The sequence below is a fragment of the Fundulus heteroclitus genome, chromosome 11 (assembly GCF_011125445.2).
Source record: "Fundulus heteroclitus isolate FHET01 chromosome 11, MU-UCD_Fhet_4.1, whole genome shotgun sequence".
Classification (NCBI taxonomy): domain Eukaryota; kingdom Metazoa; phylum Chordata; class Actinopteri; order Cyprinodontiformes; family Fundulidae; genus Fundulus; species Fundulus heteroclitus.
Genome location: NC_046371.1, coordinates 32,704,931 through 32,722,626, shown reverse-complemented (window position 1 = coordinate 32,722,626; position 17,696 = coordinate 32,704,931). Strand labels below are relative to the sequence as shown.

Genomic DNA, 17,696 nt, shown 5'->3' with positions numbered 1-17,696 from the left:
CACTCCGAACTGATCCGTCCCACATGCAATACCCCCCACCGGGTACGGGTGCTCGCCACTCACCTCTTTTAAGTTCCAGTGATGTGTTTAGCTAGCGATACCATATCAGATGTTGCCGGTTTTTCTCTTCTAACCGTGTGCTTTGCATTTCAAATGTATGTAACTGTGACTGCTAATGAGGGGGCGTCAGGCTCCAGCTTTCATACTGAGAGCGCTCTGAATGACCTCTGTTACCTGCTGGCAGGTGGATCAGGCGCAGATCTTATCCTAGTTCTGTTCCGTCCCTCGTGCCGGGGAGGATGGCTGAGTCCAGAGTCTGGATTTAATATTCCTGTGCTTGCGTGCGTGCGTGCGTGCGTGTGTGTGTGTGTGTGTGTGTGTGTGTGTGTGTTGAATGCATACAAATGAAAAGTAGGAATGTGTGATCCCTTCAGGGTTTAAACTTTTCCTGAGAGCTAAAATCTGCTTACCTGCCTTGACTTGCCTGCCCCCCCATCCACCACCACCACCCCTCCTTCCTCTTCATACAGTAGTTGCCCCCTCCCCCAACTATAGTGGCCTCACATCAAAGAGCTCCTGTGAATAATAGATACCCAGCAGGGCCACACCCTTCCCTTCCCTTCTTCAACCGACTCAGCTGCCACTCAGCCAGAAGCAAGCAGACAGCAATCTCCCACACATACGGCAATTATTTGCGCACAATTCGACATAAATATAGAGCCTCAGAGCTTCATAAACAATATTTAGAGCAAATGCTGTATTTATTTTTGGTGTAATTTACTAAATAAAGGGAAAAAAAATATTTATAGAGACAGAGAGAATTTTACCTTTTGAGTCTGACGGTCCTGTTCTGCCTTATTGAACTGTGCTTGTATTTCAGCAATATCTTGAGTTTTATTACTGGATAAAAGTAAAGAAAAAACCTCAAGGGCCCATTGGTTTTAATATTTGCCTTAAAATTCTTCTGAACGACAAACTTCAGTGGAGACAACGGTGTCCTGGCAGTAGATTATTAACCATGATAAATGATGAGGAACAAATCCTGCGCAGGTGAACAGCCATGTATCCTGGTTGTCCTTTTTAACGTACACTTTAATACCTAAGTTGGGCAGTTATATTTAGTGAAAAATTTATTTTGTTATATTATTCCCACATCACATGATACTAAGTGACAATGATTTTGACCCAAGTAAGCTTATTTTTTGGTCGTATTGGTCTCGTAGATGGGCGTCAAACATTAATGTAGGTTTAGTAGATTAAAACTGCTCTAAATCTAAGTGTGCAAATTTGAATCACATTATCATACCACTCTACTTGACCCAATTTAATAATTTTCTCGTTATACATTTAGCATTTTTGGCAAAGTGCAACTTTTATTTTAAACCTGGGAGTTTTCCTTTCCACTGTCGCTACGTGCATGCTCGGTATGAGGGATTGCTGCAAAGTCAACGGCACAATGCAGTCCACTGTGGCTACGCACTCATACAGGAGGAGTAAATGCTGCAAGTCAGCGACTCAATGCAGCAAATAGAAAACTTTTAACCAATCTGAACAATAAACTGGAATTGACTGCAATTGAAGATAACTAGTATTAAATTGGAATGTAAGTGGATTCTGCCTTGAGATGGTATTTGTTGTGAATCTGCCCTACATAAATGAACAAATACAATTAAAAAACATTTCTCTTAAAAATAAGCTGTGATACTGTATTTCATTGGACTGCATTGGAACAAACTGGCTTGAGTAAACTTTTTATTTGACCCAACATCTTCACCGGAATATTTACAAAGGTCCAAAAACCTGAGTATTAAAGAAAAAAATTTGTAACTACCTTATTTTCTTCTGTCAAGTGCAAGCAGGCCCTCAGCTTTCTGAAAAATGGCTGCAAGTTAACTTCCTCAGCATGATGGAGATGGGTGTTTGCATCTTGGAGAGATCGCAAAGGTCGCTGGTTCGAAACTCAGTCTGTCACTCTGGATCCCTTTGAGCAAGACCTTTGACCACAGATTGCTCCCCATGCACCAATCAGTGGCAGCACACTGCTCCCTAGAGGATGGGTTAAATGAAGAGAAAGATATCCCTTTTGTAGGATTATCAATGGAAATATTTATTTACATTATCTCATTAGCTGCTGGGCAGTTAGCAGCGCCCAGAGCAAGAGGACTTAAAATGTTGCTTCCCTCGACATGGAATGTTTCTTGTTCAGGTGTAATGTCCACGATAAAGCTGTACTTAGGGGGCTAGAAATGTCTGATTTCTACTTCTCTGCTTGCATCTGGAGCAAAGCGACTAAGATGCTGCTTTGATGCAAAAAATCCCCAAATCCAGTTCTTATTACAGCAACAAGCGTTTACAGTTTTAAAGTTAATTTTACTTTTACTCAGGAATTCTTTTTTGGCATCCGCTTCCTCTTTTGAAATAGCCCAGCATAATTGGATTAAAGCAAATGTGTTAAACCTTCGCACAACACGGCATGACAGAGATTTCTGGACTCTCCACACCAATAGAAACCACTTTATCCAGCTGCTTCCTACAGTGATGTGTGCTCAGCACAGGGATCATGGAAGCAGCGAAGCGATGGTGGCTGGAATGAAGTGCAGCATAATGGGGTAGCAGCACTACTTGCCGACTCAGATCTCTGACTTCTTTCTTGCCAGCTCAGAGGTGTAGCTGCCATGAGTTGACCTCCAGCCACCATGCTGTAATGGTCTCAGCATGACACCACGGAGTGCAAAATACATATGCATCCCAGCTTAAAAGTGCAAAGGGTTATGTGGAATTACAGAAACTCCCCCTGGTGAAACCAGGAAGGAAAATAACAGCGTAGAGGACGGGGAAATGGTGCTTCGAGAGCCTTTTTAAAGTATTCATCCTCCTTAGGCAGCAACATAGATGACCTGTTTTAGGGAGTTTATTTCTGCCTTCCAATACTCCCAAATTAATTTGTTTTGTTTACTTTTTTTGTCAGTCTGCACCGCTGCGTGCCCCCTAACGAAGAAATTTGTTTTACTCTTAAACGTGTCAATGTTCCGATTTGAATCCAAACGTTGGTACTTTGAGGTTAAACCTACTAAAAGTCTAAAAGCTGAAACAGCTGAGCCAGCAGTTTACACAAGGTGTTATTGACCCTGCTCCTCACTGGACAGGTCAACTAGCCTGTCAGAAAGTCAACACCAGTGCTTTGGTGACCTGCTGCCATGAAAAAAAAAAAAAAAAACATTATATAAGCAGAGACGTATCAATGAGTATCTGAAGGTCTGTAATGAGCTCAACCTTGATTTGGAGACTGACTATTAAAACTGACCCGAAGTGCACCTGCTTTAAAGCCGGTTTGTCATCGCCATCATCAGCGGGCCTCTCCGTTCCCCCCCCCCCCCTTCATTTATCCACGTGGTGCACCGAGCGTCTCAGTAATCATTCCAGTGTGGAGAAATGACAGAGCAGAGAGTCAGCCTCAGACCTGCAGGCCCGGAGCTCCATACTCTGTCATTAGGCACCAGAACGCTGCAGCACCACAGCTTGCGTGCCTCGCTCCTCTCCCGCCATGACTTTTCCCTCTTTCGTTTACCTTTTTTCACTCTCACTCCTTCCTCCCACATGTATTACCCCACAGTGTAATGCGTGTGCCCACCGAGTGATGTGGGGAGTCTTGATGAGGGGTGTAGGGCAGAGTTTACACAGGAACTATAAAGTTAGAGATGTGAGCAAGGCTCAATTTGTTGATGTTTTTCCTAGAAGCAAATGAAGAATGGTGTCATCCGGTTTACGGTTAAATCTAATATGTGCTTACAGTCTGGGCTGAAAATCTCTTCTTTTTTTCACCGTTTCAGTTTGGACATTTAATCTGAAATTTATTTGTTGTGTGTTATTTCAGGAAATACTGAAGGGATTACATAAAATCTGCCGTAAACGGGGAGGTCTGGAGCTTGGGGCTTAAGATTTGTGTGACTGTGCATTAATTGCAGACGTTAATACAGAGGTTCCTCCAACACCGTCTGTTTACGCTCACAATTTGGCCCTGGAAAGGACGCTTGTGAAAGTTTCTCCTTGTTTTAGTCACAGTGTAATATCACGAGAGTTTGGGTAAAAAGCTCCTAGACTTTGTCGTCCACTCCAAACCCTGACACGCTACCAAGCAAAGCATCTTGTCAGGCGATGGAGAACTCTCCGGCCAGGTTAATCATGTGCAACAAAGACACCAGCGCAGTGTGGTTTGTTTCTCCTCGTCAACAACACTCTGTGATGCCAGGCCTGGCTCACAGTATGCCCGTGTCGCAGGGCACTCTTTTACCCAGTTGCAAACAAACAGCCCCGCCGGTCCCGAGAAGGCCACCCACAGCTGCGGAGGGCAGATCACTGGCTCCCACTGATGTTTACGCAAGAAGCACTGTGTTTAATACGGAGATTTAGGGCTGGCTTGTTTGTGTGAGTCATCTTCTTCCACCGCCCCAGCTCTGAAGCGGCTCGGAGCTGCTGTGAGTACGATTTTTACAAGATAAAAGCATCTAGTAATTAGGTTTTTATTTGCTGGCAGATGAAAAAAATACAACGTGTCCATCAGGCTAAAAATGTCCTGAGAAATGTAACAAATCAAACAAAATGACTGTTCTGTATAGAAAAAATATTAAATGGTTGGACTGAATAGTTTTGTTTGCTACTTAAGTCAAGTTATCAACAAATAGGTTTCCATTCTAAACCTTTAATTAGCAATATTAAAGGTAATAGCACAGTTTAATTCTGATTTGAATGTGAGATCAACCCCCTATGAGTGAATCATCCCATATATAAATTCCTTTTCTGTCCATTATCACAAATGTTAACATGTAGAGTTTACTACACTCTGCTGGGACTTTAATTGGAGCTGTCTGCTTTAGTTAGACACGTTTTCCTGCAAACACAATGAACGAGCATGTGGAAAACACTTAATGCTCACTGTTAAGTATGATGTATGATCTGTGATGCTGTGGGCTTGTCTGTCATTAGCTCCATGGCATCATAAACACATTATTATTTTTATCTTGTTGTCTTTTCCAATAAACCAGAAATGATTAATCCCTGCAGTAGTTTAATGATCCTACACCTATGGCCAAATCGATTCAGAAATGGTTTACTAGACACAAAATCAATCTTCCACAATGGCTACCTCAGTTCTCAGACTTAAATCCTATACTTGTATATGCACACCATGATTAGTTAAAGAATACACACTTATAATGTTAACTCAGGAAGCTAAAATACCTCCTGGTGTTTTAAAACTACCTTGTGAAGTCAGAATTTCAAGAGGGAAAGTCTAAGGTTTCAATTACAGCCTCAAAATCCAATAGGGCTGCCTTCCAGATTAATCTTAACTGCCTTGAATATAAAACCAGATCATTAGCCACGCCTTTCTCTACCTCCAAAACCTAAGCCCCAGACCGGTTATCCATTTCAAATCTACATTTTTTGTCAACCAAAGAATTCCCTGAATGATCTTGGTGGGCAGCTTAAACTATGTTAACCGTGTTACTCGCCTCACATAAACAGTAACCCCTGGCCCATTGCTGGTAAAACTCCAACAATTAACCCACATGCCACAATTGTAGCATCACATTGAATCGAATCAACACAGCAACACAAGTCTAACAAGACTGTAACACCAACAAAACCAAACATTTGACTTCATGCTGTTATTCACCTGTCTGGAGGAGAAACGCTACCTCCGAGTCAAACTGGAGCTGCTTCTGCTCCCGAAATGCTCTTCACCTTGGAACCGTGAAGCCAAGTTAATACTTGTTTTGTCTCGTTTCTTATCTAACATTGCTTTTTTTGTGGTACTATTGGGCCCTGACCATCTGCGGGCAGGGAGGGGCTTAGCCCTGACTGGCAGCTGTTCACATGAACGACGTACATGCACACGCGGCCGGCCCGGCTATGTAAACAAGAAACCGGAGAACAACACAGAGAGATGGTGTGCGATGTCATTCCATATTCCATCTAAAAAGATATCTTTAGTTCTTCACAAAACTATTTTAGTTCTTTTTGTCTAAAATAATGACATTTTTGCTTATTGCTCCTTTGTGTTTGGTAAGAATCAGTGAAACCCTTTGAACTTGTGGTTTGATGCATATGTGGGGATAATCTTGCCGCTCCTAATCTCAAATGTGATTATCATTATTTGGCATTGCAACATACATTCCAACGGGATTCGTCATCGGCATTTAGCTCCCGTCTCTTAGATAGCAGTGGGCTGCCTCTGCGTGGCGCCCAGGGAGCATTCTGGAGCTAAGTGCCTTGCTCTGGGACCCATCGTGTCAGTCTGTGGGAGTCGAACCCAGAACCTTGCACCCTCTCCTCTCCAGGACGCAAGCGCCCTGCTTTCTAACCACCTAACCCCCCCCCCCCCCCTCCACCCGCCCCCACCCCCGTGCTAAAGTGCTCAGAATACATTTTTCGGAGCTTCTCTTGTCTTAATTTTACAAATGTTTGGATTTGAAACAGCAAAGTACCGAAAGGCGAAGGTGTGAAAGGTTTTTAGAGGCAGTTTCAGCGTCTGGCTCTTTGCAAAATGGAGCTGTCTCGGTTTTAGAACACCTAATTGCTGTTTTTATGGTTAGCTATAATTTGCTGCTGTAAAAATATTTGTCGTGAACAGGGTTTGCAGGTTGGCTTCCTCACATGTTTGTGACGCTACCTGCTGTGCTGCCGCTGCCACCACCTCAACTGAACTCGTCTCTTTCTCGCAAATCGCAGCTGCGCCCCCCCACACTCGTGTTTTCCCTCTCCCTCCATCAAAAAGCCGCCCGCATTAAAATAGGAAACAGGCCGTTGTGGCTTGTGTGTTGTTTGTTAGTTTTTCACTGATGACGTCTTTTGCTGTGTTGCTACGTAAACCGCAGTCATTTCCGACGCCGCAGTTGTTTCTGCTCGCATTGCCAAACAGTGTGTAATCACATGTGTCAGGCTGCTCTTCGTGAGGATAAGTGTTTACTTAACCGCAGCCATGTCTGTTTCTGCTCCGACAGCGGCGAACCTGGAGATGTCGAAACACTTGTGTTGATAGCCCTCTTAACGGTCTTGTTAGCGTTGGACGTCAATTTTCTCTGCACCATTAAAGTTTAAATATATCTCCTTTTAATCATGTAATGAGATATCTCAGCCTGTTTCCGGATCTGTGGCTCTGGGGAACCACGTGGTTTGGCAACCACAATCTGGAACCACTACTACTAATGCTGAGATATAAAAAGACCACAGCGGTCGTTTAGGAAGTGTGTGAGGGTATATGTCTGAGCCGTTTGTACGTGTGTGTTGGACTTTTGAACCCCAGGTAAAGCAGATTCCCACATGTCACACGGCAGTTAAAAAAAAAAAAAAAATCTTTTTATGTGACCGCACCTCATTTAGGCCCATGCATGCACGACGATTACTGTTCTGATGAAACCCTGGAGAGGCTGTTGCAACAGAAAGCTGCAAGCCGCTTGACCTCCTTTTGACATGGGCTCCACGGGCTCCTCCTTAGGGCCAATATTTTCTTGTGCTCACATGTGTGGACGGTATTTCTTTCTTCAAGTTATGTGCTGGACTGTTTAGCGTTTGCTTCGACCAGGGCCATTAGGTGTTCAAACTCGCGTCTCATCCTCATTAGGCGTTGGCAGATGTCAGACACTAAAGAGCATGTGATGAGACGTTGATGAAACGGCTGCTGTTTGTTTTCACGCCGACTTCTGCCAAAAACCTTTCTGGGCTCCGGCGGGGCATGTCAGTGTCATAAACAGGCTTTCGAAGCAGCACAGTAATGCCTACTGACAGCAAGTCCTAAGGTCTTCATGACTTAGGTCAGTAGTAGGGTTGTCAAAAGAATTGATGCCTCAATATAATCAATGCTTTGAAAAAAATAATTATTCAAAGATCCTGATTTACGTCAAAGTCGATAAACTGACCCAGTAACCCCTCCGCTCCCTGCACCGTCACCTGACCATAGTTATCTGCTGCTGGAAGTTTTAAACATGTCGAGTACAGCCCAAAGAAAATATGCGACCCTCTTTATCGACAAGATAAACTGAAATGTGTTCTTCAGAGGAAAGTTCCCTAGAAGGTAGACAGAAGAAGAAAAACAAAAGGGTGAACAGCGCTACATGCTAAGGTGGCAACGTAAACCGGCCAGTAAAGCTCCTGCCCCTGCAACAGTGAAGTAGTAAACCTCCCAGTCAACAGCAGCAACCTGCCCTGCTGCTGGAGCTGATCACTGAAGTAAACATAATGCAATGTTCCCAGAAAGACAGAAATTGCACATGGCTGCTGCTGAATATATTTGCATTAACCAGGTCCACAGTTACATTGTAAAAAAACAACAACAAAAAAAACACATTTTTTTGTGTTGAATGACTCTTTATTTGTGGCTCTGTACTTCCATTTCTTTGTATCATCAGCAAATTGACAGGCCAACTGAAGCACACAGTGGTTCATTAAAGATAAGCAATAGTAATAAAATAAGATAATTGCATGACTAAATCAAAGGTACATACTTTCCATGACGGATATTAACACTTATTCTATTAGTATTATCTGGTCTAATGTTTTACCAAACAGGGCATGGATGATTTTACTTCTCTAAAGGGGGGCTAAAATGTAGAATTAAAAATAAAAGCCGAAATATATACACGCCCAATAAATAAACCAATAAACTTACAATGTACCAATTCATTAAAAAAATGAGAAGTCAGTTTTTGTGATTGTATGTCTTTAAACATCCTATTTATTTATTTTACCATGTTTTTTACTTTAATTAACTTTCATATTTCTTTTGAGCCTCACTGATTAATTCTGAAATTATTGCACTAGGTTTTCTTAAGGGGTGTCAGGCGAAAGGATGAATAAAGGCCACTCTTTTTTTATTTGTAAGAACAGTTGTGTTGGTCAAATTCAATAAAACTGCAATGAAGCACATATAAGTTTGTGTAACAGGTGAGAAAAGATTGAAGGGGTATAAATGCACTTTGCCTACACCTTGATGTTCCAAAATGCCCGTAGATTTGAACCCCTAGCTGTTTTTTTTCTCAAATGTTGCATTTTAACAAGGGTTTAGGAGCAGTGTAAACTGTCATTCAGATTACGAAGAGGGCATCTTAGAGCACTTCCTTTTTCTACCCTGAGAGGACTCCTGTTCCATCACACGCTATAAATCACAAGAAAAACTAAGGGGGACGAGGGTTGCAGTAGATTTTTAGAGCCTCGTTTGAATGCAAAACCGTCCTGATTTGCATGTTGGGCTGATATCGGACATATTTTCTGTCATCCATCATTGTCCTCCTTTTGCTTTCACGCCATCAAATGATCCTCTTTTACTTTCTATAGCCGCGGTCTCTAGGAAATTTGAATAAGATATATTTGGGCTGTCACTGTACTTTACAGTCGTCTTCAGCTCCTGGGTCAGCTTGTCCGGCCAGATCTGAGCCCGTCACGAGACATGACTGCCACCTAGTGAGGATTTAGGACAAATGCAGAACACTGTGTAACTGGGCTGTAGGACCATAATGGTTGTTGGTTTGGGGGGTAATTTAGTCTAGTGATGCTTGCTTTATAGCAGCAGTGAAATGGTCTGCGTGTATATATTCAACCTGACTGTAATCCGTTCTGCTGTTTCTCCCTCAGGCTCGCATAGCGCTGGAAAAGGGAGCCCAGGCTGTCATCTTCGACGTCAGCGATGATGCCGTCGCGGCTGCTGAGGTAAATGTCATCTAACAGTTGTTCTCACTCAGGGAATCTTTAAGACAAAAAGACAGGTAGAATATGGCATTGTTGTTCCTGTCGCGCTGCTTCTGTTTCCCACCATCTTCTTCGTTTGACTGACTGATGCACAATTTCCCACTCCCAGCTGAAGGAAACAGACTCACTCCCCCGTCCAGTGGTGCTGATAAAGGGAGTGGATGCTGAGGAGCTTATGAACCTTGTTAACAAGAACGAGGAGGCCACAGTTGTCATTGAGACCAAGGTGGAGCCCAAATGGGTAAGCACCGACTGCCAAAAAGCAAAAGCCAACTGTCTGCTGAGGTTTTCTGATGTTGATAAAGAGAAATCCAAAGCAGTCTTTTGCTGAAGAAGCAAGTGTGCAGGTTAGGCTCAGATGTGGTCCTCCCTTTGCTTTACAGCCACATTATGATGTGAGTATCCTGCTCACCATCGTCCTGGTCATCCTCACTATCGTCCTGATCTTTGCTTTCCGCTACAAGTGCAAGTCCAACAGAACTTGGGTGAGTGGCAGCTGCAGCTCTTGCAGCACTGATATTCCTCAAGCTCCCCCCATCCTGACTCACTTCATCTGCTGTGCGTTTAGGACTCCGTCCATCAGCAGACCATGCGGGCCATTAGCCACCTGGAGACCAGAATCTACCGCTCCCAGGGCTGCTCTGGCTCACAGCGCCACCGTGGGGCCTGGGGCTCGACCAGCAGCTCCAACTCAAGCCCCGTCTGTGCTATCTGCCTGGAGGAGTTCCAGGAGGGGCAGGTAGGGAGACCCTCTGGAGCGGGTGGTGTTTGTATAAAGCCTTGCAAAAGAGGTTATCCCCGTTGAACTATTTCAGGTTTTTGTCGCATTAAAACCACAAACCTCGAGGGATTTTATTGGAATTTTATGTAATAGACCAAAGCTAATCTTAAATTGTGAAAAGTGAAAATAAATTAAATGGTTTTCATTTGTTCATAAATGAAAATCTGACCAGGAGCCGAGACACAGAGCTCCGTGCAAACTAATAGGCAAACAGAATGAATTAATCAGAGAATCAGTAGATTTGCAGAGAACAGCTCAGGTGGGAGAATCTGTAGACACGCAAACAGTCATTCACACTTTCCTCCTACTGGACTGGTATGTTAGAACAGCAACGACAAAAAAAGCCTTTGCTGAAAAAAGCCCTACTCAAAGTTTTACTCAAGCCACATAGGGGAGACGGCAAACAGGTGAAAGAAGGTGCTCTGGTCAGATGAACCCAAATGTAACTGTCTGGCCAGACCGCAACGCACTTATGTAGCTGAAATCTAAACACTACATCACCCTTAACACATCAGACACTGTGGAGTTGTTTCTCACCAGGGTACAGGGATTTACGTCCAGTAAAAATCGGGGTTATTACAATAAAATCTGTGGTTATAATAAGAACTATGGGGAAATGTGAGGGGCGTGAATACATATTGCGAAAGTTTGCTGGTCCTAGTCGGTCATTTATGAACGGAACTGCCTCTTTCTTCCTGCCATGCCAGAACCTGAGGATCATCTCTTGCGCTCACGAGTTCCACAGAGACTGTGTGGACCCCTGGCTGATGCAGCATCGCACCTGTCCTCTTTGCATGCACAACATCATGGGTCAGGACACCTCTTTGTTTCTACGTATATTTAACTATATACTGAAGGAAAACTAAGCTCTCCACTTTAATGATTTTAACATTTGCTGTTTCTTTAGACACACAAATTTGAAAATGCTTCTCTGAATTTTAGAGGTTTTGTCAAGATTGCTTAGCGCTCTGATCTTCTGTTTTCTGTCGTCCACAGGGACAGAGCGGTCGGCTCATGGGGACCGATCCCAGCAGAGTTCAGAGCAAAGCCAAAGCTTCCTGCACCCTCAGCCTTACAGTAACCCTCACAACCACCCCTTCCCCCAGCATGCTATCCCCTTCTCTATGAGACCTCACTACCCCCGTGGGCCCTCGGGACCCTATCCCACTCTGGACCACTACAGTGGCTCTTCTCCCATGGACACTCAGACTCTACACTTCCTCAACAGCCGGCAGCTGGGTGCTGGCTGTGGGTACCACCTCCCTGTGGATGTTCCTGGGAGGCCCCACAGGATTGGGACCAACTGCCGGACCTCCGCCCATCACTACAACTCTCGTCGGTCCTGTCACAATTACCGCTCCTCCTGCATGGCCCAGCGGAACGTGTCGGGCTCGAGGCCACAGCACGGAATCGCGGTTACGCCTCAGAGCCGCGGAGTAGCGGCCCACGGCAGGCAGGACGACGGGAGCTGCTCCGGGGGCAGCTACCACACAGAACGGAGCGGGTACTTGGCCGATGGGCCAGCGAGCGACTCGAGCTCAGGGCCCTGGCACGGCTCCTCCAGCGACTCCGTTCTCAACTGTACGGACGTGTCCCTGCAGGGAGTTTACGGCAGCTGGTCCACCTTCCGCAGCTCTCTGAGCAGTGACTATGATCCGTTTGGGTATTTCGGGGCGGGGCCTGGGCACGTGCCCCGCAGAAACAGTCTAGAGGCTGGGGCCCAGAACCGGCCCAAGTCTCTGGATTCTGTTGTGAACAAAGCAGGCTGCCTCGAGGAGAAGCCACAGACTGTTTTCAGCCACATCCACTACCATCGCCACAGACACCACCACTATGAGGAGGGGGAGCACAGCCAGGGGGTGAGCCGAGGCTCGGACGAGGAGCAGGGAGCTGCTGCCGCTGCTCCCTCTGCTCCTGTTCAGGACAAAGACTCCCCGCCGTGCCCCCCCAAACACAGCCCCTGTCACTGCCCCAAGCCGGACCCCACTGATCGGCCCAGCCCGGGGACAGAGCGACAGGACCATAACCAAACGGGTCCTCCTGTAATAGTTCCCTCAGTCCCCCTGCAGCTCCAGCCCCACTGCTGCCACCAGGGACATGGACACCCTCACACGACTCTGGGCCGAGTGGGAGGCTGTCTACTTGACGGACCCTCTGTTCACTTTCACCAGAGTCTGGACCGGCAGGACGACCGCAGCATCCACATCCACTATGGTCAGAGTCCAGGCTTCTGCTGCTCCCCCCCAGAGCTGCACCCAGCCTTACTGCCCGTACCTCTCATCTTGGACTCTGCGGGGATAGAGGAGTGGCCTTGCTGCACAGGGGCCCATGTTGTGTGGCAGAGGCAGGTCCAGCAGGCTCACTCAGAGCCTCAGCTCATGGGACCAGGAACCTCAATGGACAGGCCTCCCTGCAGGTTCCACCAGGGGCCCTCTGCCGAGCGCAGCGCCGATATTTGTTTATACTGCCAATCAATGCAGCACAATCAGGGTGAGGATCCTTTCCGTGTAGGCCCTCATGTAAACGAGTCTCACTCACTTTAGATAGTACCTCACCTAGAAAACATTTCATGGCCAGATTTTCTATTTGTTTTGACATTTTGCTGTAAAGCGTTATTTCATCAGGAAGAAATCTACTGTCCCACAAACAAGCTCTCACGTGCACATCCCTCCAGTGACAAGGCAACTATTTAGAGCTCTTTCACTATATGCGTTTTTATTTTTCTTGTCTTTTTCCCCCTCTTTTTTACTGGACATTTTTTTTAATCTAGTAGCTCTGTACGTAAGAAACACCTCATGGACTTTGCCACATTGGGGGGCGTTGTGGCACAGAGTTTAGGGAGTTTGTCTTGCAATTGGCAGGTTACCAGTTCAATCCCCCGCACTGACTGTCTCTGTCGTTGTGTCCTTGGGCAAGACACTTCACCCGCATTACCTGCTGGCAGTGGTCAGAGGGCCCGGTGGCGCATGGCACTTCTCTGTCAGTCTGCCCCAGGGCAGCTGTGGCTACTAACATAGCTCACCACTGTCAGGGTGTGCGTGAATGGGTGAATGACTAAGACTGTAGTGTGAAGCACTTTGGAGGTCGTCAAGACTAGTTAAAGCGCTATACAAGTACGAGCCATTTACCATTTACTTCAGGGAATAACGCAGCGCCCACTTTTAAAACCACGCGGCCTATTAAGTCCCAGAAGTGCTTCACTCTCATCCTCTGCAGAATTGGATCGTCAGATAGAGGAACATACTTTAAAAGAAGCCCAGTCCTGCACCATGCAAGCACCCATAGTGCACTGCACCACATTAATGTTAGAATATAACTACAAGGATGCCCTCTGTCGGTCAACTCAACCTGGTGATCTGTTTGCAGTTATTGTCCACACAATATATGTTTTGCCCATAAAACGTTGCATCAAACTCATGAAACACGTAGCGGATGGAAGGGCGTTAAAATACTCGGCTGCGGCCAAATGTTTTCTCCTTCCTTTGGCTCACGCACAGATGAAAAAGAAGAGTTGATGCTATGACTGCTGGGCAAAAGTCCTGGGGTATCTTTCTGAGATTTAAGACAATCTGCAGACGTTGGCATATGTTTGTACTGACACAGGAAATTTTCTGCTTGATAATGTTTATATCCAAAAACACCCCCCTTGTGGTCTAGTTGACGGCTCCGTGCTGGAGCTAGCCGTCACAGCCGCCGCACAAATCGTGGTTTCTTTTCTTTCTCCACCTTTGGGGTTTTTCCTTCACAATCCAGTAGGCTGTTGTTTCCTAACTCTGGGTCAAGGTTTATGTGGAGTAGAGTTTAGGAATGCCATCTGCTCAATGCTTGAGCCTCTTGTGATGTCAGAAGTAAAATTAGCTTGGGGGGTTTCTGTGCATTTGGTAAAAACCTGAGAATACCTGCAGGGAAAATCCATGCTTGATCATTACCAACCTGTCTTTGTGTGGCCAGTGTACATTTGTTGTTGTAAATAGATGCAATTAGAATAAAAAATAGAATCAGGCAAGATATTAACACAAATGATGTGGAGGAATCTATTTTTTTATTTTATTTTTTACCATGCATCCTCTTGTGTCCACAGGATCAGAAGAGGAGTCTGGGGTGTGAGAAATCGCCTCATCCCCAGGTGCCTGAACAGAAAAATTCCACCAGTGATGCCTTTGTACAAGCAATTTCCCAGCTGCCTTAGGAAGACTTCTATTGTCAAATAATGAAACGATCTTCATTTTGGAAAAAAAACAACTGAATATTTGTTATAATATATACTTTATGATTTGAATGTGTGAAGATAGGGTGTTGCAGGGAAAACAACTCTCACGCCACAAAGGGGCAAAAACATTCCTCCTGGTCAGCGACGGGAGAATTATTCTCATTATCACTGTTCCCCAAGCTCCTCGGCAACCCCCCCCCCCCCCCCCCCCCCCCCTCAAAAGAATGGTCCTGCTTTGGGTGTTGAGCCCGCATGAAGTGAGACTGTGTCTCTGCATCACTTGCTCTTTTTTATATACAAGGTAACTTGATTTATTGTAGAGGTACTTCACTTTCATCTACGCGGTCTTTACCTTGCTTCGTTGAGTCCTCTCTCAGCTTAGAAATGCTTTTCTCTCCAGCCTACCTCAGCTCAGATTTCCTAACACGCCTCACACAGGGGTTTTTTAAAGGTACTGCTGTAGTGTTTTGTTTTAAATTCCTATGCAGCTTCCAAAAACTCAACAGATAGTCCCCCCTCTTGGCAAATCTGGATTGTTCAAACGGAGAGAACGTTTTTTGTGCTCAGCCCCAACAAAGAACGAGCATTCACTGAGGTCCCTCAGCCTTGCATGGGCCTTGTTTTCATTATTTCAGTAATGGCAGCTGTTTTTGTCTTTCCCATTTTCTGTTTTTTTGTTGTTTGCAAGGTTTCCTCTACAAAACCAACCGGTTTGACTGAATTATGTGATGGTCATTACAAGCTATTGTCATGTTTTTTTGTCATTTCTCTTGCTAGTGGTTACTTCAGTGCTGTAAAGTAAACAGAGGTTTCGTCAGAAGGATGTCGAACACATCCTCTGATTTTGTTAACTCATCATGACGTTATGCTGTTGGCTGCAAAGATTATGCTTTCCCTTTTTCTTCCACAACCTGTAAAACCAAACAGCACTAACTGTTTTGTAGTGTACCTGGCTTAAAGCCATATAAATAGCACATTGCAAAAATAATTACCCTTGTTGAACCTTTTCACATTTTCTCATTTTACAACCGCAAACTTCAGTGTATTTCAGTGGGACTTCTAGTGCTAGACCAAAGCGAAGAAACATGCTAGCTGCGTAGTTTAGGGAAACTTGGTTTAAGGATAATTGGTTTGAAAAGTGCAGGATTTCAGCCCTGTTCACTCTGACAGCCGTAAAAATCCACCGCCTTCTGAAGTCAACAATAAAATTCATTGCAAGTTGCAAAATCAATGACATTTGGTGGCAAGAAGAGAGCCTCGAGAAAGCCTTTTAGGACACAAACATGTGGAACATCTGGTCAGTTAGGAATACATTTGAAGCAGCTGAGGTGGCAGCATCATGCTGTGGGGTTGCTTTTCTTCAGCAGGGGCAGGGAAAGCTGTTGTGAGTAGATGGATGGAGCGGAATAGAAGGCAATCGTGGAAGAAAACCTGTTGGAGGGAACAGAAGACTTGAGACTGGATTGAAGATTAACTTGTGGCACATTAAACATACAGCCATAGCCACAATGGTTAGAATCAGCCAGTGAAACTACAGCCCTAAACCCTATTCAGAATAAGCAGCAAGAATTAAATCAATATTGCTGTTCGTGGATGCTGTCCATCTGTGACGGAGCTTGAGCTATTTTTTATCATTTCAAACTTTAGCCGACCATAGCTGGTAGAGCTATTGCTGCTGACTTAGAGGGGGCTGCCACAGCTTTAAGATCTTTAATTGGGGAAAATTTGAAAAGCATGGAAAATTGTTTTTCCACTTTACAAAGATGCACCATTCTGTGTCGGTTGATCACATAGAATCCCAATTAACTGCCCTGAAGTTTGCTGTAATGTAACAAAATGTTTAAAGGCTAAAGGGGTGAATACTTTTGCAAGGTATTGTAGATGGCCTTAGCAGCTAGCCTGTTGCTGTGCTGCAGTCCCAGTGCCACGAGCACTTGGTGTGGTTTCCCCAAGGCGAAGAAGGAGTGATCACTCAACTGTCTGAATGGCATTAGGGAAGAAAGCCCACCTGGAGCTCAGAAACACATTGGATTCAAGGATTTTAACTCCTGAATGTGTTATTTTCTAAATGTAAAAAAAAAAAAACACTTTAAGAAATTGTGATTGAGATATTTTTTTTACCTCATATTCTAATTTATCCGTTGACCAGTGGGAAAAATGCATTTCAAGAAAACAGCAGTTACACTAAGCTGTACAGTACAGAGGAAAGTCAGTCTCACTGTGCCATTTAAATCGGGATTTTCTACTTAACTCCAGCAGAAATAAGCTGAGATCTAACAAATAACGTATCATGTGTTAGCACATTCTCTGAAAGGCTCAGTAAATATGTGAAGGTTTTTGTTTTTTTTTGTTTTTTTGCAGACCAGCTGCAGCTGAATGAGAACTTGTGGAAACTGCGACATAACTAGTAGCACTTACGAAACCTTCACATGTGCCTTATTAATTCAGACTAAATCAGGAAGCTCCCAAAAACGACGGCTCTTACCTGCCCAACCAAAGAGGCCAAATCTTAACACAGTGAACCCTGTTGTATGTGTAGTGCCTTTTCTCCCCCCCACCCACTCCCCCGCCCTCACCCTTCCTTTTTATTTCTTTCTGTGCTGACAAGAGAGAACATGTTCGGATTGAAGTGGTAATAATTTTGGGCAATCATGCAGAATCTATCACCTGTAACCCTTTCTACAAATACCTCACTTTGAATGTGCCTCTAGCTAAAGTATGTGGGTTTATGTTTCTATTCTTTTTTGTGGCCGAACAGTCCCAGGGACTGACATGGAAATGACTGAATTTTAAGAAGCACTTTGGCCTTATGATTTTATACTGAAATTAATAAAAAAAAAAAAAAAAAAGCATAAAGATTCCTAGTGTTAGTGCGAGCCAGCCCCAAACCATGAGCATGTGAAGAGTAGCATTTACCACCGAATATCTGTCATGATTTCATCCTGTTCAAGATCTTTCTCTTTT

At 44.7% G+C, this 17,696-nt stretch overlaps 1 protein-coding gene across 1 annotated transcript in view; it reads left to right on the top strand.

The window, feature by feature from the left end:
• Window positions 1-17,581, top strand: part of LOC105916568 (E3 ubiquitin-protein ligase RNF43) — a 125,768-nt gene extending 108,187 nt beyond the window's left edge. Inside the window, exons 3-9 of the mRNA XM_012851122.3 lie at window positions 9,628-9,702; window positions 9,851-9,982; window positions 10,125-10,226; window positions 10,310-10,480; window positions 11,230-11,332; window positions 11,519-13,012; window positions 14,604-17,581. Of these exons, the coding sequence (XP_012706576.2) occupies window positions 9,628-9,702; window positions 9,851-9,982; window positions 10,125-10,226; window positions 10,310-10,480; window positions 11,230-11,332; window positions 11,519-13,012; window positions 14,604-14,629 (2,103 nt within the window). The 3' untranslated portion in view covers window positions 14,630-17,581. The remainder of the gene's footprint in view (window positions 1-9,627; window positions 9,703-9,850; window positions 9,983-10,124; window positions 10,227-10,309; window positions 10,481-11,229; window positions 11,333-11,518; window positions 13,013-14,603) is intronic.
• The last annotated feature ends 115 nt before the right edge of the window (window positions 17,582-17,696 follow it).